Source organism: Elephantulus edwardii, unplaced genomic scaffold (assembly GCF_000299155.1).
Source record: "Elephantulus edwardii isolate Elephantulus edwardi_28Jun2011 unplaced genomic scaffold, EleEdw1.0 scaffold00048, whole genome shotgun sequence".
NCBI classification, from domain to species: Eukaryota; Metazoa; Chordata; class Mammalia; order Macroscelidea; family Macroscelididae; genus Elephantulus; species Elephantulus edwardii.
This window is the reverse complement of record NW_006399798.1, coordinates 4,935,810-4,958,293: the sequence shown is the minus strand read 5'-3', so window position 1 is coordinate 4,958,293 and position 22,484 is coordinate 4,935,810. Positions and strand designations below refer to the sequence as shown.

The window sequence follows — 22,484 nt, the reverse complement described above, 5'->3', positions numbered from 1 at the left end:
CTTAAGAGTTACAAAACTGATCATGTGGCACCTGGCTTATCATTCACTAAATGTACTGTTGTGCTGGGTCAAAGACACAAAAATTAAAAACACAAGCCCACCCACAAAATGTCTTGTTTGTTGCTCCATTAGGAATGTTGTGGGGCGAGTGAACTATTTTTGCAAAGTAGCAACTTAACACTGATTTTTATGGGCACTAGGTGCTCCTGTGGGGATAGTTCCACATCATGCCAGCCACTCAACATCTCACTTTTGTGCTACCAGTATGACCAGTGTTACCCCCAAAACAGTCTTAAATAGCAGGGGGAAAAAAAGACTTAGGACACATTCTGAGAAAAGGTAACACCAAGAAAAAATTTTAATTAAACTACAGGAATAATGGTTATAGTACAGAATATTCATAAGCAAAAAAGATACTCCATGTTATAAGTACTTACAAAGTTACAAACCATTTTTTTCCTTAACATTTTTTTCATATTTTAAGTTCATAGATGACAATTGGATTTACCACCTTTTTGTGGGGTTAAGAAAAAACTGTATTTATCACCAGCTAGATGTGCTCACTGTATGCTCCGTTACTTATATGCAAGGCCCGGGTGACTGGAAGTGCAGTGGTCAGGCATGTTAATAAACTGGACAGCCATTTGTTTCTGCACGACAAGGCAGCTTTACACAGGAGCCCCCAGGAGACCACAGGAAACAGCCCAGCACTCTGCACTGCAACACGCCACCTTAACAGCTAACCAGCATTACTCAACTGCTACACAACTGCGCCTAGTGCACAAAAATACACAAGAGAAGAGATTAGTAAGCAGGCCTGCACAGCGCACGTCTTCACCTGACAAGTTTTTACACAAATCTGGGTTTCAGATTACCATTTAGGTCTGAAGGTAAAAAGCATATACAAATTTACACCATCTTTTGTAGGTTTTAATTTTAAGGAATGAAGGCAATGTTGAGTCAATCTCTTGACAGCTTTAGGCTACTCAGCAAGTAATGGTTGCACACGTTTCCTTAAAAGTCAGGAGGCCACAAATTAGGTTATCAAATCTGTTTAATTTCAAACAAAAAAAGTCAGCACTACATAAACAAATGAAATTTTACCTTAAATATCATCCAAGCCAATAATGAAATCTGATGTCGTTCACCTCACTAAATTACAAGAAATTTGAATAACAGCAACAAAATGGCACATAAAGTGGAAACTTGCCACCTGAGGCAAGGCTTGAAACAAGTATAAAGTTAGACAAATGTTACAAAATAACCTTTTTCCAATAGCCAGTTGCTTGTTCCACGGGATGGGACTCTTCTGATGGACTGAGTATTGTGGTCCTTTGTCCCAAGTCCTCCGTTATGTTGCTCGCTGAGACATCTAGGTTTGAAGAGAAACAAGGTCAGTGTACTTCTCTAGTCCCGAGCGAGGTTCCAAAGTGCACGAGGTCTCATGTTCAGACATGAACTTCAGGCATGTACTAGGGCTGTGGTGAGGCAAGGACATTACAGGAAGGTTCCACCCAGCCACTGCCAGTGCCAGGAAGGCCCAGTTCAGAGGTCTGAGAGGCTACTAGCATTGCCAAGATCTGTGTGTGTGTGTTCTTGGTCAAATAACCAAGGTGGGAAAGAGGAAAAAAAGGGGGGGGAGAGGTGGATTTAAAAAAAAAAAAAAAAAAAAAACCCCAACAAAAAATCAAATGTAAAAACGACCCCAAAACAAAACCCCCCCACAAAAAAAAAACACAAGGAGGGCTGTATTTAAAAAAAAAAAAATCCGTTGAGGTAGGAAAATGCGCTTCTGGCCAGGCACGTTTTTAGGTTTGCACGTTTAGTCTGAGATCATCTAGTAACTAGTGCTTGCACATCTGAGCTACTCAGGGCCCTTTCCTTTTAAAAAACAGGACCAAACGATCGGAGAGTTAAAGACACACTATCCTTGCCCCACCCCGTGCGATACCTGCGAGTCTACCGTGCTGGCAGCGGCCGGCCGTCCCAGGCGGCCCCGACCTGGCCTGCGCGCTGAGGATAGTGCATCTTTAACGGTTAAAGACAAACCTGCTGCAATACACGCCCACAGAAACTGGTCCCTGGAGGATCAGCCAAATCAGTTAAAATCTGCAATACTGGCCCATAGTCTGTTACCAAACAGGAGACCGCAGCTTTAGAGGGGGAAAATGCACACGTTGGATCAACACAGCAACAAAAAAAACAGTCATCGGCATTCCCGGGGGCCGCGCGCGCTCACGCCCGGCCCGCGGTCACGGCCCCCGGCTCTGGCCCCGCCCTCGCCCGCCCGCCCGGCCCGCGGCCACGTTACCATTGTTCTACGAGGACACGGCGCCTTCCTCCTCCGGGGACTTCGGGGGGTTCTTAGAGCGCGAGCGGGACTTGGACTCCCTCTTGGACACGGGCGGCGGGCTCCGCGAGCGGGAGCGGCTGCGGGAGCGGGAGCGCGAGCGGGACACCGACGACGACTTGGACTTGGACCTGCGCGCCGAGCGCGACTTGGACGTGGAGCGCGAGCGGGAGCGCGTGCGCGAGCGGGACTTGGAGCGGCTGTATCGCGAGCGGCTTCGCGATCGGGACCGGGAGCGGCTGCGGGAGCGCGAGCGGCGGCGGCGCCGGGGACTGCGAGGGAAAGAAGGGGGGGGACGCGATCAGACCGACGGACAGACCGACCAACCGACCGCCCGGCGCGCGCGGACCCGCCCGCCCGCCATGATGGCCCGCCCCGCGCCCCACGTGCGGCCTTTGTGCGCAGGTCCGGCACGTTCCCGTCCCCCCACTCCGCGGGCCCCGCGCGCCCCCGTTCGCAGGCCCCGCCCCCCCGCGCCCCCGCGGTCGCTACCCCCACACCGCGCGCGGCCGCAGGCCCCGCCCCCCGTCTTCTCCCCCTCCACGCGCTCCCCCCGCTCACCTGCGGCTCCTCCGGCCGTATCCGCCGCCGCCGTATCTGCGCGGGGGCGGCCCGCGGCGGCTGTGGTGCGAGTCGGGCGGGCGGCCGTAGCGCGCCATCTGCACGCGCAGCTCGCGCCCGTCCAGCACCGCGCCGTCCATGGCGTCCATGGCGTCCTCGGCGTCGCGCTTGTCGTGGAAGCGCACGAAGGCGAAGCCGCGCGACTCCTTGGTGTAGCGATCCCGCGGGATGTACACGTCGCCCACGCGCCCGTACTTCTCGAAGACGCGCCGCAGCGTGTCCGGCGAGGTCCGGTAGGTCAGGTTGTCTACCTTCAGTGAGGTCATGCCCTCCACGTCGGGCGGCGGGCGGCCGTAGCTCATGGCTTCCGAGGTGGGGCCCGCGGCCCGGGGCGCGGCGGCGAGAACGGGCGAGCGGCGCGCGGAGGCGGCGGGGCTCTTCTGGCTCGCTCGCCTCGACGGAGCAACTCAAGCGAAGGCGGCGGTTTCCCGCGCGGCGACGGCGGGCGTGCGGAGCGAAGCGGACGGCACACTCCGCACTGGATGCTGGCGGAGCGACAACTGGCTGCCGGAGCGAGCGGCGCCGTTTATAGCGCGGCTCACAAAATGGCGCCCGCGCCACCCGGAAATGAATCCTCTGATTGGCTAGCTCTGCCCCGCCCCGTAACGTCGCCGCCGCGCGCACGCCCCCGCCCAGTGCGCCTGCGCGGAGCGAGGCCAGCCGGCCGAAAAGCGCGCAGTCACGGCTGGCGGGAGGGGGACCGCGGGGAGCACGGGCGGTTGGAAAGCCCGCGAAATGCTCTTTCCGCCGCCCAGCCGCTATGAGGGCACCCCGAGAACCGGAAGGGGCGGTGCTTCTGATCTGGCCCCGCCCTCCCCTGCCAATATCCGAGTTCCACGCAGCTTTTCCGCTCGGACCTCAGCCCCGCCCCCTTTTGGACGCTACTCCTCCCGTCACCTATTTCCCCGTGTTCCCGCGCTCCTCAGACCCCGTGACGTCCTCCCCACGCCCCTTTATGTAGTTTCTGCTTTTATTCACGGGCCCCCCGTTCTGTCCCGCTTGCGGGGCGGGCCCACAGATTTGGTTCTGCCCCTCCTTCCGGGAGGGCCGCAGACGTCATCACGGCGCGCCCTCTGTGCCGGCCTCCCGGGACTACATTTCCCAGCAGCCCTCGCGGTGTGCGCCGCGGCCGCGGTCAGGTGACCGAGGCGCCTGACCCGCGTGACTCAGAGCCCTGCGGGCGGGGCCGCCCTGCCTGCGCCTGGCTCGCCCTTGGCTCCCTAATCCCGGGCGGCCCCCTGAGTCCCTCCGCGGCCGCGTCCACCTGGAGCCGCGAGGTTCTTAGCTCTTCCCGACCTGGCTCTCACCCCAGGGGTGCCCTGACGCTGCCCATGGGCACAGCTGCACCCTAAACCCGGGATTCTCGGCGGAGATCATAGCGTTGACCGCTGGACTTGCCTTGCTCTGGGATCTGACTTCTCCCATCGTCGGGATTTATCAGTGATTTCGTCCCGAGGAGATCTGACAGCTTGGGGCAGCTGCTGGCCTCCAGCAGAGCCGAGCCAAAATGTCCCCGGAGTCCAAAAAGCTTTTCAACATCATTATTTTAGGAGTTGCCTTTATGTTTATGTTCACCGCCTTTCAAACTTGTGGGAATGTGGCGGTGAGTTGACATCTGCCCTCTCCTTCCCTTCTCGCAGTGTATCCCGAAAATGACAGCTTTATTACATGTAACAGGGCATGCTAGACGGTCTCGTTCGTTTTCTCGTCTATTCCTCGTTTCTAACTGCTTGGCTTGCCTTTTCTTCCTAATGTGTGAGTGTTACACAGTATCCTCTCTTTCTCTGATTTGATTGAGATTTCCGAGAGTGGCTTAATTCATTTGTTGTCTGTGTTAAGTAGTACTTGAGGGTAGAGTTAGAGCTGTGGCTTTGACCCACTGTGCGCTTTCAGTTCTAAGTCCCTTTTCCACTGTCAGCGTTGTTAAACCTTCTGCTTCCATTACCTCTCTGTCCATTTTCACTTTATCCTCTGCTTTTGAGTACTTGGGACACAGACTTTTCAGTAGGGAAAAAAGTTTGCATAAACTCAACTGTTGATTAGTTTATCTGTTATCCACACAGCAAACGGTCATCAGGAGCTTAAACAGCACGGATTTTCATGGCAGTGGATATACCAGGTATTGTACTTGATTGACTTTATTTTTAGCAGTAGCTGCTTAAATCCCTTCAACGTGAAAGGTAATAAAACCTTGAGATTCAACCTGTAGTGGTTACTTCTTTTCTGTATGGAGACTCTGCGTTTGAAATCTCGGCTTCACCACCTAGTTATTTTAGGCAAGCCACCTTTAGGAAAAGCCTTACCCAGATGATGCATGTGAAGCACTTGACACTGTGTCTTGCATTTAATTGTTGTTGTTATGTACTGTTGGGTCAGAACTGGCTCAGCTGACCCCGCCAGGGGGTTTCCTGAGGCTTTAAAATTGCGCAGGAGGACATTACCCATCTTTCTCACATAAAGCAGCTGTTGGAATTGAACTGTGTGCCTTAAAGTGGACAGTGCAACCTCTTACAGGCCACCAGAGCTCACTGGCATTTAATTGTATTTGTTGTGTGCCATTGAGTCGGAACCCCTCTGGGGTTTACAGAGGCAGTGAAGTATTTATTGACTTAGGATTACTGACTCCCAGTCCTCAATGGAAGGTGTTTCCTATGATGCTGGAACATTTAGTGTGCCTGTTTTTATCTTTTCATGATTATTAATACACCGTGATCAAGCTATTAGGTGTAGTTCCCCGTGTAAAGCTGTTGAAACTGCAATGCTGGGGACTTCACAAGGCCCATGCTTTGTACGTAGAGACAGAAATACAATATGATACATATACGTACATCATGCAGACAAGTTTCTTGATTTCCCTCTGGGTAGATACTGGATCACAGCAGTTCTTCCAGCATTATCTCTTATTTAAGTCTAATTACCTGTTTCAAACCTAACTTTTTATATAATATTTGACAAAACAAAAAATAACTATTCCTGTGTCCTCCGTTCTGAGCCAGGAGCTCACAGGGCTCCGGATTTCCAATCACCTCTTTAACAGAATGGCTCCTAAAGTCAAATGCTGACCTTTCATTTACAGCCCAGTGCTTCATTTCTGTGTCACCAGTGGCTGCTTTTCTGATGGTAATGGGACATCAGAATGGCTTTTACACTAAATGACTTAAATAAAATCACAAGATGCCTTGCATAACCTTCAGGTGTGTTTGAAAGGACAGGTGATATTGAAGCATTTATTCAAGCTAAAGAGTAATTTATTGTGGGGTTATAAATAATAAAATATAAATCTCTTTGTTGAGCGGATTCTGGCCCATGGCAGCCCCGTAGATCTTCTTATGAGCACAGGCAGGTGTGAATGAGGACACAAACTGCATATCTTTCTTCCAAAGACAGGTAATGGCTTTGAACTCCTGACTTCTCAGCAGCCGAATGTTGAACCACTGTGCCAGCAGGATGCCTTTATAAATAATATTGGCTAGTAATTCTGGCCGTTTGGAGATCAGCTACTTGGCTGACTGAAAGAGAGCCGTTTGTTCCTATTTTTAAGAACGGTGAGCCAACAGAATGTGGAAATTATGAAACAATATAATTGATATCGCATGTAAGCAAAATATTGCCGAAGATTATCTCAAAACATCTAGAACAGTGTATTGACAAGAGAAGAGACCATGAGAGCTAGTGGATTAAATCATTTGTCTTTGGATTGGTAGTATAACTCCGTGCCACTAAGCCAGGACTTAACAGTGAAGTGCAACCAAAGTGGACCATTCACATCATCTCTATTTTCTGATCACTATATGTACATTATTGTATTCCTATATCAGTGTATCTTGTTAAAGGTCTTCCTCTATTTCTCTCTCTACCTTTCCCAACATTTTGTATTTTTAAGGACTGATCCTTCCTGACAACATGCCTAAAATTTTAGGTTTTTGTTGGTTTGTTTTTTTTTTTAAGAGGAATACTATTTATTAAAACTCTTGGAAATTCTGTATAAACATGACTTTGTAAGCCCTGTATTTTATGTTGTAATTCTTTTTAAATAATTTTAATGAGCATTTACAGAGATTTTGGATTTCCATTCATTCATTGTAGGGGTTTTTTTATAAATAAACTTTTTAAATTTAAAAAGAGACCATGGCCCCAGGGATATCATTGCTGAAGTCAGATAGATCCAGGCTGAAAACAGAGAATGTCAGAATAATATCTGTTTATGTGTTACTAGTTATGCAAAATCATTTAATTGTGTTGATCGTAATAAATTATGGCTAACGTTGAGAAGAAAGGCAGTCCTTGAACACTTAATTATGCTTATGCAACACCTATGCCAAGATTAAGAGTCTGTTATCCAAACAACAAGGGCACACTACATGGTTGAAAATCAGGAAAGATGTGTGTCAGGGTTGTATTCTCTATATACCGATTCAATCTATATGCCGAGTAAATCATTCAAGAAGCTGGACTCTCTGAAGAAGAATGTGGCATCGGGATCAGAGGAAGACTTACCAAAGCCTGCATTATGTAGATGACATAATCTTGCTTGCTGAAAGGAAAAAGGACTTGAAGCGTTTGTTGCAAAAGATCAAAGACTACAGCCTCAATATGATTACATCTCAACACCAAGAAAACAAAAATTCTCACTGCTGGATCATAGGCAATATCATGATAGGTGAAGAAGAGATTGAAACTGTCAAGTAACTACTCTCATTTGGATCCACAATAAACACATTTGGTATCAGCTGTCAGGAGATCAGGAGATATATTGTACTGGGAAGTTTATAGCCAGGGATCTCTCCAAATTACTGAGGAACAACGATGTCAGTTTGAAGACTTAAGATTCAGGCCATGGTGTTTTCAGCCTCTTGCTATGCATCTGAGAGCTGAACAATGAATAAGAATGACGGAAGAAGAATCGGTGCCTTTGAGTTGTGGTGTTGGAGAAAAGTACTGACTATCCGACGGTCTGCCTAAACAACAGTCGGCTGTGTCTCGGAGAAGGTGCAGCTGGAGCGCTCCTGGGAGGCAAAGCTGGCACAACTTCACCCCACACACCGTGGGCATGATCTTAGGAAAGGCTGCTCTTCCTTGGAGCGGGACATCGTTCTTGGAAAGGTGAAGGATTATTCAGAGAGAGGAAGACCTTCAACCGGATGGACTGACATAGTGACTGCTGCAGTGGGCTCAAGTGTCAGAGGTGATGATGGCACGAGATAGGACAGGGTTCAGATCCGTTCATTATAGGGTCACTGAGGACTCGGGGACACCTAACCACAGTCATTCAAAGGGAAGGCAACCCTCAACAAGACGGATTGACAAAGTAACTGTGACAGTGGCTCAGGTGTGCCTGAGATGATGGGATGGCATAGAATAGGCAAGGTTCAGATTCGGTCTTTGCTTCGATGGCACCTAATAACAACAATCAGGAGAAAACCCTGAAGGCGTGGAGGGTTAAATGTTGAGCTGCCGGCGGAAAAGTTGCTGGTTTGAAACCACAGGCTGCTGCAGGTGAATAGGATGAAGCTTTCTATTTCTGCAGAGATTTGCAGCCTTGACACCCCTACGAGACAATTTGAGGTTTTGTCCTTTGCTGCTGTCAGGTGCCGTGAGGTTGGCTTGTACTCGCGGCGGCTCTGTGTCCAGCAGGGCAAACCCCTGGCCAGTCCTGTGCGCCGTCCTCACCATCTCTACCCTGTTAAGCCCGTTGTCCTAGCTGCCCCATCAGTCCTCTCTCTGAGGCTCTTCCTCTCCCTCAACAACCCTCCACTTTCCCCCAGCATGATGCTCCTCTCCAGGCACCGGCCCCTCCTCTAACAGCTGAAGTGTGTGGGACAAGCCCCACCATTCTTGGTTCTAAGAAACACTCTGCATTTACTTCTTAAAAGACAGTTTGTTTTCTCAAACAAAAAGAATACGTTTTTTGAAAAAGACATTTCTTTGCCCTCCTCCTGTAGGACTGCCATTACTTGGACGCTAATTGATTACTGTGGATTTGTGTGTATTTGCTTTAGTGGTTCAGGACCCTTGAAATTCCTTAGTCACACTGCTTTGTGAGATGTGTGTATACTACAGCTGGCTCTACCGTTGATTAATGATGTGCAAGTGAGACTGTTAGGTTGTAAATAAATTCTGTTTAAACTGAGTTGTGGCTCTGCAGTTGCTATTCAAAGCAGAGACATTTCATCCAGTTGCTAGGAGTTGTAGGTTAAGTTTGGAAGCAGATGGGTTGACTAGGGCTCTCGAGTCAGGTTGCCGAGGTTGGAATCCTGTTCCATTCACCTGCTAGACGTCTAGATCTCAGCAAATTACTTCACCCTGTTGTGTCCTCAGATTTCTTTTTTGTAAGTGAGTGTGGGGAGGAAAAAACCTTCATAGTAAGTGGTTAGGGGTGAAAAAGAAAATGTGTATTAAGTACTTGGCTCAGTTCTTAGCTCAGATACACACTGACCTTAGGGTAGAATTGTACCTTAGAATTTATATCCTTCCAGAGTTGCTGGAGGGTTTGAACCTCTGACCTCCCAGTTAGCAGCCAAGCACTTCACCACTGTACCACTAGAGCTCTTTGGCATAGTACCTGTTGTGCAGCTGTTACTGTCAGGTACTGGGAGCTCTGGTGGCTTAGTGGTAAAGAATTGTGCTGCCAACCCAGAGGCATGCGGTTCAAGTCTTCCAGCTGCTTTGCAAGAAAAGATGGGCAGTCTCCTCTCATGTGGTTCAGTGCCTCCGAAAGCCCGCCGGAGGGTCAGCTGGGGGTTGGTTCCAACCCAGTGGTACAGAACAGCACCAACATGATGTGCTAGAACAGCACTAATAATTCAGACAAACACAATTTTGATAAGGCTTTTCAATACTTCATACATATGAAAAGTTTTGTATGGCATTGAGTTTTCATATTTGTGTGAATCATGACTGTGGTGGTTGAGTACTGTCAATTCAGAACTCCCCACAGCCGACCCTCCAGCAGGTTTTCAGAGGCAGTTAATCCCATAGGAAGAGATTAACCATCTTTGTCCTGCAGAGCAGCTGGTGGATTCGAACCATATACCTTAGGGTTGGCAGTGTAACTCCTTATCCCTAAGCCACCAAGCACTCCCTTAAACTGACTAGATTTTTTAAATGTAAACATTTGAGATGACACTTGCAAATACATTGTTTTCCCTTGTGTGTATCTTGCGTACAGCATGGCGATTATTTACGGCGTGTTCTCGGCTTCAAATTTGATAACGCCGTCTGTGGTTGCCATCGTAGGACCCCAGCTCTCAATGTTTGCAAGTGGCTTATTCTATAGGTAAGTCGTGCCGTCACCTTTCCGTCGTTCCTTTAAAACACGTTTATTACCGTTCAGGCACCAAATACAAGTAGTTAGCACAGCGTTCCCCTCTCACAACGCCATCGGAAGTCGGTTCTGATGTGAGCTGAATCCCTCACCACCCACCACCATCCGCTGGAGACCCCCACTGCCTCATCAGTTCCAGCGACTAGCAGCCCTCCCTCCCCAGCGCGCAGTTTAGTCTTCACTATTACTACCTTTTATTATCAGTATCTTTTTAAATCCTTCCTTTACTTCTACATGGTGTTGGAAACTTTAGCATGAGCTTACAGATATGTCAACATTGTGAGTGGCACGTAGGCGCCCTGGCTTATTGCTGTGGGGGCAGACAGAACCAGCGCATCGCTGACGCTGCAGCCAGTTTTCAGAGGCTGTAAATCACATGGGAGAAAAGAGCCCGCCTTTCTCCCCCAGAGCAGACAGTGGATTTGAACCAAGCACTTTTTGTGTTGGCAGTACAGCTCCCTACCCCCTAGGCCGACAGTGCAAAAAATAGCAGGCTGCTAGGCCAAAATGTCAGCAGTTCAAATCCCCCAGCCCGCTATGTGAGAGGAAGGTGGGCAGTCTCTTCCTGTGAAGATCTACAGCTTCCAAAGCTCCAGGGAGGGTCGCTGGGAATCAGACCGACTGGCAGAAGCTTGGGGTTTGGAAGTGGAATGTGTTACTAATGATGAAATCTACCAAAAACAAAAAGCAACGCCACAGGTACCAAGTGCAGTTCCGTAGTTAGATGCTGTCAGTCCAGAGCAGCTGTGAACTTGCTGCTTGCACTGACGAGTTCAGGGGTCTGACTGTCCTCTTCACAGGGGACTGACTGCTCAGTGACACCACGTTGGTTTCCTTGTTTTAGCTTTTTCGTTTCAGTTGAGTGAAGGCTTTTGAGTGGATCGGTCTCCCAGCTTCTACCACATGATTGATATGGTTATTTTCTTTTGTTTTACTGTTAATGAAAATAGTGGCCCAAATCCACAGCAAGGGGTGCAGATCTTCCCAGGAAATCCTTTCCTATCAGTAATGTCATCATGCCACCAGATGAAAGCATTAAACTTTGCTTTCCAAAGGCTCAGACGTGAATGAGTGCATGTGTTTGTCCCTCGCTCCAACTGGAGAGGTCCTGACAGGTTCCCTTTCAAAAGACACGCACCCTCCCAGGTGCTGGCCAAAGGCGTGCTTAGTGTCCCTGTCGTCCCTGTCATTGGAGTCTCGTTGGAGTGTAATGCGTTGACCTGTTGCGTTTTAGCATGTACATTGCCGTTTTTATCCAGCCTTTCCCTTGGTCCTTCTACACGGCCTCCGTCTTCATCGGAATCGCAGCTGCTGGTGAGCATTCTGTTTTTTACCTCCTGACCCTTGCTTAGTCTCCCCCACGGGCTTATCTAAGGGTATCATGACTGGCCTTGTACAGAAAGCCACGTGGTTTCCTTATCTTGGTAAACTTCAGATCACAGTACTTTGGAATTTTTTATTTTATTTTTTTTTTTAGTGAAGGTTTACAGTTCATAACTGGTTTGTCATCCCATCACTTGTGACACTGTATAACGTTGACTGTCATTAATGAATGTCTTTCCTCTGTTCACACACATGTACGAACTCCAGTGCTTTGGACAGCCCAGGGGAACTGCCTGACCATCAACTCAGATGAACACACGATTGGCAGGAACAGTGGCATTTTCTGGGCACTCTTACAGTCAAGGTAATAATCCTTTGGGGACTCTTTTCTTTGATTTTTGTCATTATTCTTTTAGCTCTTTGTTTTGTGGAAAGTTCAAGGGATCTATGTTAGATGACTTAAATTCCTGTTGTGGGTCCTGTAGGTTGCACATTTTATGGAATTGCCTAAAAGGTATAAGGAGTCTTAGTGCCTGGCCTGGCATCGCTGATAATGAGAATGGATTTGACCTGCCACAAAAGTTTCAAAGGCAATCCAGTTCTTTAATGTCATGTAATCTTTTCCTCAACCTCTTGAGGTTAATTGGTATTATGTCCGTTCCACAGATAAGTAAACAGAGGCTTAAAAGGTAAGTAGCTTACCTGACTTAAACCTACCATTGTCTGACTGTCACTGGGCTACACTACTAAACAAGCCTACTGCTATCAAGTCAACTGTGCCTCCTAGTGACCCTCTGCTCTGGGCATGACGTCAGCGGGGGCCAGTTCTTGGAAAAGGACATGATTCTGGAAAAGGTAGAGGGTCAGAGGAGGAGGTATTGACACCGTGGCTGTCACAGTGGGCCCCAGCACGTCAGAGGTGCAGGGCAGGCTCTGTTGATAAGTTCACTGTGAGTCATGATTGAGTCGATGGCTCCAAAGAGTAACAGCAGTAATCATCTGGAATGGAACACGGCTACCCCACAGGGGCTCCAAACCTTCATCTTTATGAACTCCGACTGTCAAATCCTCCTCACAAGGAGTAGCCTGATGGATTTGAACTGCCAGCCTTTCTGTTAGCTGCCCAACCTGATCCGTTGCACTCCCAGGCCTCCCTGGCTAGTCTGTAGGGAGCTGCACCACCAACCCAAAGGCCGAGCCTCTGGTGGCTCCGTCCACAGCAGCTTCCCGGGAGAGAGCTGTGTAGCTGCCTTGGTGCGCTTCACAAGCCAACAGAGGAGGCTCAGAGTGGCCCACTGCACGGCGTTTGTGTCTTTCTATTAGTAGAGGGGACAGTTCTCACAGTCTAGGCCCTAGCCAGTGGCTCAGCTAATCAGAGCCTGAGCCTTTCTCACAGTCGGAATCCACCCGCAGCTCCTTGGAGAGAGGAGAACGCGAGCCAATGGCACCTACCAGTAACCACCACCACCACCACCTGGTGGCCTACTGCTGTGTCTGTTGGGCTTCTAACTGAAGGATTGGCAGTTCCGATCCCACCCACTGCTCCCACAAGGAAGATGGGCAGTCTCTCCCTGTAAAAGATTGACAGCCCCCAGTGGACGGTCCGATGAACCGCCCTCAGCTCGGTGGCTGTCGGTATTGGGTACTTAGGGGCGTGGTGGTGCCGTGTGGAGTGCTCTTCTCATCTGCACCGCCCGGCTACTTCACTCACGACCTGGCTGATAACCCCTCGTCAGCCCTGAGTGGCTCCGTACATCACGTATTCCCTAGTGAAAGCCCCGCAGACACTAGGCCCGTGCCAGCTGGGCTCTTCAGGAAGCTGTTCTAGGATTTCCCACAACGTTGGTCTCTGTAAGACCCAACAAAGGCAGATGTGTTCTGTGTTACAAACAGGAACGTAAGTGAATGATTCCTTCCTGAGGAGAGCATACTAGAGCAAGTGTCTGATTCCCTGCTGAAAATGCAGTTGTGGCTTTTCTGTAAGTCCTTCTGAAAATTCTTTAACATATATGGGTTTTTTAAATTTTATTTAAGATTTTGAAAGTAGTTAAGCTTGTTTCCAGGGGGTCTTTTGGAAAGTTGCAGTAAATCCCGTGTCTCAGCGTGAGTCAGATTTTCTCTGAGAATCAGGTTACAGTCATGAGAAACCTTAGTTCCCTCTGGGTCTGCATTTCTCTTTTTTTTAAATTTTTTATTATTTTTTTTTAACTTTTTAATTTTTTTTTTTTTTTTTATTTTGTGTGTGTGTACTGTCAAATCAGATCTGACTGGTGGTACAGGAGGAGATTGTCCCTCCTTCTCCGGCAGAGCATCTGGTGGATTTGAACCGTTCACCTCTGGGATTGGCAGTACAGCTTCTTGTCACTAGGCCACCAGAGCTCGCCTGGGTCTGCATTTCTCAGAAGGAGAAGGAGCCGAGCTGAGACCTTGGGCAGGGGGATGGGTTTTTTGTTTTGTTTTGTTTTGTTTTTTTTAAATTATTAAATTTTATTAGTATTAACATTTACAGGGATTTTGGGTTTTCATTCCTTCATTGCTGTACCATACTCTCTACCCTCTTCCCCAGTTTGTTCTTCTTCCCCCGCCATCCGAATGTTTGTTTTAATTGTCCAGTTGCCACAGTGCTTGTCAAAGCCAGTTCTGATTAATCTTCTTTGTCAGTGTGTCCTTTGCCATTCCCTATCACTCCTCCCTGAGAGAGACTTCACCCTGAGTCATAAGGAAAAGGGGATGGCGTATTCTCTTAGCTACTTCCTGCTGAAAAGGGACGCTGTGGGTTTCAGGGTGAAGATCTTCTCTCACTACTCTAAAGGGAGGGGGGATGGTTTTTAAATGACCTTGCTCACAGGAAAAGCATCCTTTGCACAAAGGTTGAAAGTAACTGATTGAGAAACTATTCACTGATTCCCTAATTGCTTCTCCTCCTCTGTCTCTCTGCAGCTTGTTCTTTGGGAATCTCTACATATATTTCGCCTGGCAAGGGAAGACACAGATCTCAGGTTGGTTTTATTCCCGTTATTTCGATACGTTCAGAACGAAATAGCACGTGTGCGAATCCTCACAGTTGCCGGGGTTGCTGGTGTGGAACGCGCGGCGGTGGACCGCGTACCGTAGCCCTCAGGTGGCAGCCTTGCCTCCGCTCCTCCCTCGGCGAGCACACGGTGGGACGAGGAGGCCGTTGCCGGCCGTGCTTGGTTGGCATCTCCAGGACTGGAGGTGGCTTCTCTGGGTAGAGTGTGCTTAAGTTCACCCTCTCTCTTTCCCCGCAGAGAGCGACCGGAGGACCGTGTTCATTGCCCTGACTGTCATCAGTCTGGTGGGGACCGTTCTGTTATTTCTCATTAGGAAACCAGATTCCGAAAATGTCCTGGGAGAAGATGAATCTTCCGATGACCAGGATCTGGAAATCAATGAGTAAGTTTTAAAATCATGTCGCGTGTGCTTGTGTGTGTGTATGTGTGTGTGTATATAGGGAGGGAAGGGTCACTGTTTGTGTCTGTGTGTGTGTCTTATGTATACAGTGAATAAGAATGACAGGAGAATTGATGCCTTTGAGCTGTGGTGTTGGAGAAGAGTGCTGAATATTCCAGGGACTGCCAAGAGAACAAACAGGTATATTCTAGAGAGGACGCAGCCAGTGTGCTCCTTGGAGGCAAAGAAGATATTTTGGGCGTGTTTTTAGGAGAGGTTCTTCCTTGGAGAGGGACGTCATGCTTGGAAAGGTGGAGGGGCAGTGAAAGAGAGGAAGGCTCCCAACCAGGTGGACTGACACGGCGACTGCCGCACGGTGCAGGATAGGCCAGGGTCACTGAGTCGTCCTCAACTCGACAGAACCTAACAACGTGTATAAATGTTTGTATCGATATATAAAAATTCTTTTTCAAGTGTTTTTTTTATTTAGCAAAACAAGTGCAAAACGTTTATTAAGGCAGTAAAACAGAAGTATAGCCAGTGACATGTAGGCCATGCAAAAGAGTTAAAATGAAAAAGACAGAAAAGGAGAAAGGACTCCTGTCTTTCCAGAGGCGAGGCACGCTGCCAGCGGAAAAGGAGAGAGAGGAAGAAAGTCATTGTTTCTTGTCATTTGAGTGGAAGTTTTACAGTCAAAGTTAGTTTTAAATATATTTCGTGAACCAACCTTTTGAGCCCGAAGTGACAGTAGATCCTCTGTCGGCTGCCTCAGCAGACAAAGAGCTTAACCCAAAGTAGAAAAGGGAAGAAGAGAAAGGAGAGGTGCGCGGAGGTGGACAGGTTCAGGGCTTTTGAGTGTAATCCCAGCTTTGCCGCTGACGCTGGACGGTAACGATAATCCTCTTGGTTTCTGCACGTTTGTTTCCTCATTCATTTCCCTGTGTTTTCAAGTGCAAGAATATGAACTTAGAAAGTCAGGTAGAAAAAAAAAATAAGAGAGTCAGGTAGAAAACAGTTTCTGGCCTTGATTACTAATTCTGCCACCCGGTCTAAAATTCTTCCCTTCACACGGTACGAGGGGGTTCAGACCTCCGCCAGCTGTCATAGTTAAGAGGGCACCTGGGCCTTGCCCTGTCCTGCCAGCCGGTCTTGCCAGAGACAAGGATCTGACCCTGAAACTGCACGTTGCCTGTCCCAGGCAAACCTTGTTGTGCTTCCCAGGGACCACGCTGTGTTTCTTTACACATTGAAGGTTCGAGTCAACCCTGCATCCAGCGACGCTGTCAGTGCCCTTTTCTTTTTCTTCTCCATTTTATTATGATTTGAGTGACTGTTTACAAAGCGTGTTGTTTTTCAGTCAGTCATGCATATTTTGGGTTATTTATTGTACATTCTTTCCTTCCACTTAGTTTAATAAATGTCTGCTGTCTGTTATATGTTTATTCATTTTTCTCCCCTCATCCGTGAAAAAAAAATCCAAGAATAATTCTAAATGGGCGGTCTCCTCCCTTTCTTTAGTTTCTGGTAATGGTGGTTTTATACGCTGTTCCACTCGTGTGATGACTGACTTCACTCAGCGTAGTGTCTTCTCGTCTTGTCCGTGTTAGCCAGTGCTTGGCTGACTCCTGTTGGTTCTTTAATGTTGCATAGCACCCCAGTGTGTGAATGGACCTTAGTTTATCTAACTATTCGTCTGTTGATGGACACGCAGGGCCGTTTTTCCAGCAGCATGCGCTCACCTTCCATGTCCCCTTTTGGTCATTCTTGTATTTCAGAGTTTCTCATCACGAGATTGCACACTTTATGAGTCAGAACAACTTTTAGGTGCCCCGAGGAAAAAAGCCAGTCTGATATCTTTTATCGATCCTTGCTTTCTTGTGGAGGTCTGAGCGGTATCCCCAGTTCTTTGAGGTGTGCCCATAGAAGTAAAACACTTTAAAATTTAGAGATGAGTCTCTACAGCTGTGACCATGATTTGGGAAAGGGACATTTGCAGTTAGCTTCCCTCATTTTCTTTCCTTGTGAACTGGTCAGTTGGGTGCTTACCTAACGGCGTTTTGTCTGTTGTTAAATTCGTGCTCTGAGCATTCTGTGCTGTTTCATCCAGAAAGGTCTCTAGTCCTAGGATCATTGAGTGTTAAACGAGAACAATCTAGAATAATAAGGGGTACATCGTTGGGTGGGCTGGAGTGGAGGAGGGGAGAGGAAGGGAGGAAATGTGCAGCAATGAATTAAATCGTAAAAAATAACTACAAGAGACGTGAAGTCGAGAAAGGGTATGTGAAAGTGGCTTTGGTGGGAGGGGGAGAGTTGCCAAAGAAAGCCGAGAGGGTAGCATGTAGTTTGAGATCTCAGAGGGGAGTGAACTCGTGTGGGTGTCAAGGGGAGAACCAGCCCTGGCTGGTCAGAGGGTGCCCGGGTGGCTGGATCTGAGTGGGATGAGAGTTAGACCAGGGCCCCTGGGCCTCGTGGCATTGCCAGGTTTTTTAGCTTTTACCTGGAGATGGGAAGCAGATAGGTTTTGAGCAAGGATTGAGAGTGATCTGATTTAACAACACTTGGCTGCAGGTTTGAGTGGTCTTGGTCTGAAATCCTTATCTTGAAAATGACTTCCTTTACTATTACAACTGAACTGGGAGTGATATACAGCTGAGTGATAGCCAAATTGGTTGTGTTTTAATGCTCGACAGGTTATGAATCAGATAGAGGGAGCTCTCGTGGCCTAACATGTAGTGAGTTTTGCTTCTAATCCAGAGGTTGGGCCTCTCCGCTGGTTTGAATCCACCAGCCGCTCCTTGGAGAACGATGGGCAGTGTCGTCTCCTGTAATTTATAACCTCAGAAACCCGTGGGAGGGTCATCTGTGACTCCACAGAGATGAAGGAGAGGTGAGCTTTGAGCAGGCTCTGCACGAGGCCGTGGGCCCTGAGTGTGTCCCCGGGGCCAGGTGCACGCAGGGGCCTTGGACCAGACAGCTCTTGGAGACTTAAAGGAAGCCTGAGAGGATTTCTCCCCTTTTTCCAATCTTCAAGAGGAAACAAAACTTTTTCTTTCTTATCTTTGCAACCAGGTCGGCTCAGAGCAACGTGACAAAGGCAGTCGATGCGTTCAGTAAGTAGTTCCTGTGTGTGAAATACGTGAACTTTCTGGAACCACTCCAGCCTTTTCCCTTTCCCCACCAGCTTGGGCCTGGCACTTCTCACTGTTTTTGTTTGTCCAGGCTCAAGGCTCTGGGATCAGAAAGCCTCTGTGATGGAGCCTGGGGTGGGTGAGGAGACCCTGCCGTCCTGGTGAAGGAGGTGCAGGAAGAACAGGGGTTCTCTTGGGAGGTGGGGGTTTCCTTGAAGAGGAAGGACAGTGAGAAACCATTGCCTTCTGGCCTAAGCGGTAGGTGGGTGGTCACATCTTGTCACCCTGAGAACAGAGCAGTAGTTATTAAGAACAGACATGTTAGCCCGTCAAGAGCCAGTCCTTTGCCAGACTCCACCTCTGTTATCTCAATCTCTCACTATTCTGTGACTGTCTGTAATTATACTTATCACCCTCATTTTGCTGAAGAGGAAAGAAGCGCAGAAACCACACAGACTTTCCCCAGGGCCCGTGCAGGGTCTGGAGCCCCGCTCTCAGGCAGAGGTGGTAGTCCTGGTCCTGGCATCGTCTCCATGCACAGGCCAGCCTGCCGCTTGTTGGCTCTTCATATCTTCTCACTGTTCTCTCAGCTCCTTTGCCTCCCCAGGAGAGGGACTCTTACTCGAGGCACTTCCTGTCCAGCAAGGAGCTGCTTTTGTGGCCCATCCTTTATATAAACCCTCCTCACGCCTTTATATAAACCCCTTTTAGACCTCTGGGTTGACGAGTTTTTGTCAGGGTTGTGCATTCTTGATCCAATCAGCTGTGACCCAGGCCAGATGGTATCTTTGGCCAGGGGGTACCTGTAGCCCGATTTTCGGGATTCTGGGGCCGAGGCTTGCACATTTTTGAACTCTGCTTCTGGAAAGTACTCAGAATTATCAGTCATTACAATGTAGAAGAATGCAGCCTGGCCACCCTCTAGCGGGACGGATGTCCCCCAGCTCCAGGTGGTCAGGTCTGGAGGCGTGTCTGTGAGGCTCCTGTGTGGATTAGAGAATGGGCGGAACTCTCAAGTGGACCAGACTCAACGGAAGTCAATAATTGATGTTGGGTTTATGGTTTTTAAGGAGCCCTGGTGTGGAGTGGATAATGGATTAGGATGCTAAGTGAGAGGTTGACATCTAGAATCAAGTTCAAGTGTCTACAAGGATATATTGACATTAGTTTTTTTTAAAAAAAGGAAAGACTATATAGTCGTTAGTTGCTGTGACATCACCTCCTGGTATGGTGACCTTACCGAGAATGCGAAGCTCTGCCGGTCCTGTTCTGTCTTCCTGATACGTTGTTGTTAGGTACCATCAAGTCAACAACAACCCAGTGACCCTAAGAGTGACAGGTCGAAATTTGATACACATCAAAATGCTGACGTGTAAGAACATACTGTTAGTAAAAAGGACAAAAGGGGCTCTTGCGTAAATGGAATTGGCCTGACTGCGTGAGATAAAAAAATAGAGACCCGTGTTTTCTGTCTTCCTGGAAAACTCCAGATAGATCAAAAAGTAATTGTAAAATTGAAACCAAGAAAATGATTGGACAGGGAAGAAGACACTTTGGGGGCATGTCAGTCAAATGAGACTCTTTGATAAACTGAAATGTTGAGCTCCAGCACATCACCGCAGGGTTCAGCCCGCCAGGAGAGTCCAGGAGGAATCATTTGCAGCCTGTTTAAAGAGGTGCCACAGACCTGTAAGAAAAGCATGAACGGCTCTGCAGAAGATAAGCATTTTCCAAGCAAGGAGAAAACACGTTCTACCTCAGTACAAATTTTAAGTTTTGCATTTCAAAAGGTGTCATTCTTAGGCTTATAGGGATGGCTGCTTGACCTTGATAAGACTAAACACACTTGGTTTTACTTTCTGAAGTAGAGTGATTTATGAGAAAGTATCCAAAACCTAAAGAGTGTCTGTAACCTTAGCCCTAGCTCTGCTAAAAGGATCAGCATTAGAGAGTAATGGAGAACCTGCAGTTTATCTACGAAGATGCTTAATGACAAAGAGGAAGTCATTTAAATACCCAGTTAGAGGGCATCAGTGCCTTTTTAGGGAGCTCTGGTGGCCCAGTCGGTGGGTAATGGCATAACCTCAAGGCCACGCCTCTGGTGCTTTTTACACTCCATTGGCTGTTAAAATGTTGTTCCCCGCAAATAATCGGAAATACTTGGTCTCTTGTATGAAAACAAATTATAAAATAGTAGATGTGGTGGAATTTGGTTTTGCAGTAAAAAGCCTAGAAAACAGTCTGGAAGGAGAGCTAGTAAGGTGTTGTATCTATTTTTCTTCAGTGTAACAGCTTTCCTGAGCTATTATTCCCACCGTGTACAGTTTGTCTGTTAGTACAGCCGTCCTCACAGTTCTTTGTGTCGCCCCCTCCCCACCCCAGAGCAACCCATCTCCTGTCCACAGGCCCGGCTTGTCCGCCTCCCTCTCCCTCCTCTCTCGATCAAAATCAAACCCTCCACTCTCTATTTCAGCTCGTGATGAGCCTTCCATTCGCTTCTGAGACTGTAGATCTTAGTGGAGGAGATGGCCTCACCTTTCCCCCTTAGAGTTGGGGGTGGATTTGAACCACTGTCCTTTCAGTTCCCAGCACAACACAGAATACACTACCCCACCAGGCACCAGGGCCGCTGTGGATTTGCCTCGTCCGAACGTTTCATATCCCTGAAATCCTACCACCTGTGTTCTGTGGTGGTGGTTGCTCAGTAAACGGTGTACTCAGCATAGTGGTTTCAGAGTTCAGCCATGTTACTGCGTTTTGGATTTTTGCTTTTTCTCACTGTTTTGAATAAGGCCGCGTGAATATTCATCTCCAAGCGCCCGTGTGGACGTGTTTTCATTCCTTCTGGGTTTATATACCTGGGAGTGGAGTTTCCCGGTTGTATACCCGAAGCTCCATACGTTGAGAAGACTGTTATTTCTTCGCCTGAACGACCTTGGAGCCCGTATTTAAAATCTACGGATGTAAGAAAGGAGCCCTGCTAGCATGGTGGGGTTTGTGTGTGACTGCTGACGGAAAGGTCAGAGGTTCTAATCCACCAGCTGCTCCACGGGAGGAAGGAGGACAGTCTCCTCCCTTAAAGGTTGAGATGCTCAGCGAGTCAGCAGCGTCCCTGTGCGACAGAGCCAGTCCAGCCGCGGGGCGTTCGCTCGGGAGACGGCGGCTTTGGATTCAACTCCATCTCCACTCAGTGATCTGTGTCTGGCGAAACATGTCGGTTTTCACAAACTAGTGAAGATTAAAAGCTTTTGTCATCCAAACCATCTGAATTCTAAAACAAACCGTATTATTGTAGAACCTTTTCTTTTGTTACTTTATGCATTGTATTGATAATTTCTTTTCATGAAAAAAATTGGTCAGCACATCACATTGCTGTTCTTCTCAGCAGATTTCAGTGCATTTCGAGGATGAAGGGGGTTGTCTGAAGTATGGATGGAGCGTGTGATTGGTAGGAGCTTCAGGGTCGGGAGCTGAATAAGAACTACAGTCTGGATCCACCAAGAGGTCAGCAAACCCAATTAACCAGGTTCCAGTTGCTATCACACGGCACCAACTTGTGCCCATGTGTGCCAGACGTGGACTCCAACTCCTGGTGCCCGTGTATGCCATCAGGTGGGCTCTGACTTATGCAGGCTCCCATTGATGGTGCCCATGTTTGCCAGAGTAGAACTCTGCACCCTGTGGGTTCCAGAGGCTCATTTGTCTTTTTTTTTAGCTCATCCAGCCTTTCTTGTGGAGAGCCCCTAGGTAGACGCAAACTTGCCACCTTTTGGTTAAGAGCAGAGCACATTAAACACAAATCTCACTGCCACTTTGTGATACCTAGAGACCCTGGGGTGCAGAGGGGAACTGCTCTGTGGGACTTCTGAGACTGGAAGTCTTTGCATAAGCAGTCTACCTCATCTTTCTCCTGTGGAACAACTGGTGGATTGGAACCCTGACCTGTGGGTTAACAGCCGAACACCTTAACCACAGCGTCCCCAGAGCACATTCAGCTCATCTGTCAAGTCAGAAATGACTCAGAGCTGAGCATCCAGTAGGTTTTCAGAGGCTGTAAATCGCATGGGACCAAAGTGCCCATCTTTCTTCCATGGATGAAGCTGCTGTTGGATTTGAACTGCCTACCTTTGGGTTGGCAGCACAACTCCTTACCCACTAGGCCACACAAGTATGCAGAACTAAAGGGGTTGTTGGGTTTTTTGGGTGAGAAAAATTTGTATTTGAATTAGCCAGCTGGACTTAATTTAGATGATCCTGGTTTTGTTGGCAACATCCAAAGCATCATTGTCAGGAGCACGTTGAACACAGGCCTCCTTCTCTCCATCAG

The 22,484-nt window shown here is 48.2% G+C and overlaps 2 protein-coding genes across 3 annotated transcripts in view; one reads left to right on the top strand and one right to left on the bottom strand.

Moving 5' to 3' along the window:
• Positions 1-2,318: 2,318 nt before the first annotated feature.
• Positions 2,319-3,293, bottom strand: SRSF2 (serine/arginine-rich splicing factor 2). Its single transcript, XM_006886182.1, has 2 exons — positions 2,912-3,293; positions 2,319-2,622 (listed from the first exon to the last, which is right to left on the bottom strand). Exons 1-2 carry the CDS (start codon positions 3,271-3,273, stop codon positions 2,319-2,321), a joined length of 666 nt encoding a protein of 221 aa, XP_006886244.1. The 5' UTR covers positions 3,274-3,293.
• A 1,185-nt stretch (positions 3,294-4,478) lies between these two features.
• The window catches only part of MFSD11 (major facilitator superfamily domain containing 11), a 32,727-nt gene continuing 14,721 nt past the window's right edge, over positions 4,479-22,484 (top strand). Inside the window, exons 1-8 of one of the 2 annotated variants that reach the window (XM_006886180.1) lie at positions 4,479-4,574; positions 5,035-5,090; positions 10,140-10,247; positions 11,530-11,609; positions 11,886-11,982; positions 14,559-14,617; positions 14,888-15,032; positions 18,099-18,139. In XM_006886180.1, the coding sequence (XP_006886242.1) occupies positions 4,479-4,574; positions 5,035-5,090; positions 10,140-10,247; positions 11,530-11,609; positions 11,886-11,982; positions 14,559-14,617; positions 14,888-15,032; positions 18,099-18,139 (682 nt within the window). The remainder of the gene's footprint in view (positions 4,575-5,034; positions 5,091-10,139; positions 10,248-11,529; positions 11,610-11,885; positions 11,983-14,558; positions 14,618-14,887; positions 15,033-18,098; positions 18,140-22,484) is intronic. The other variant, XM_006886181.1, reaches the window with a different exon arrangement.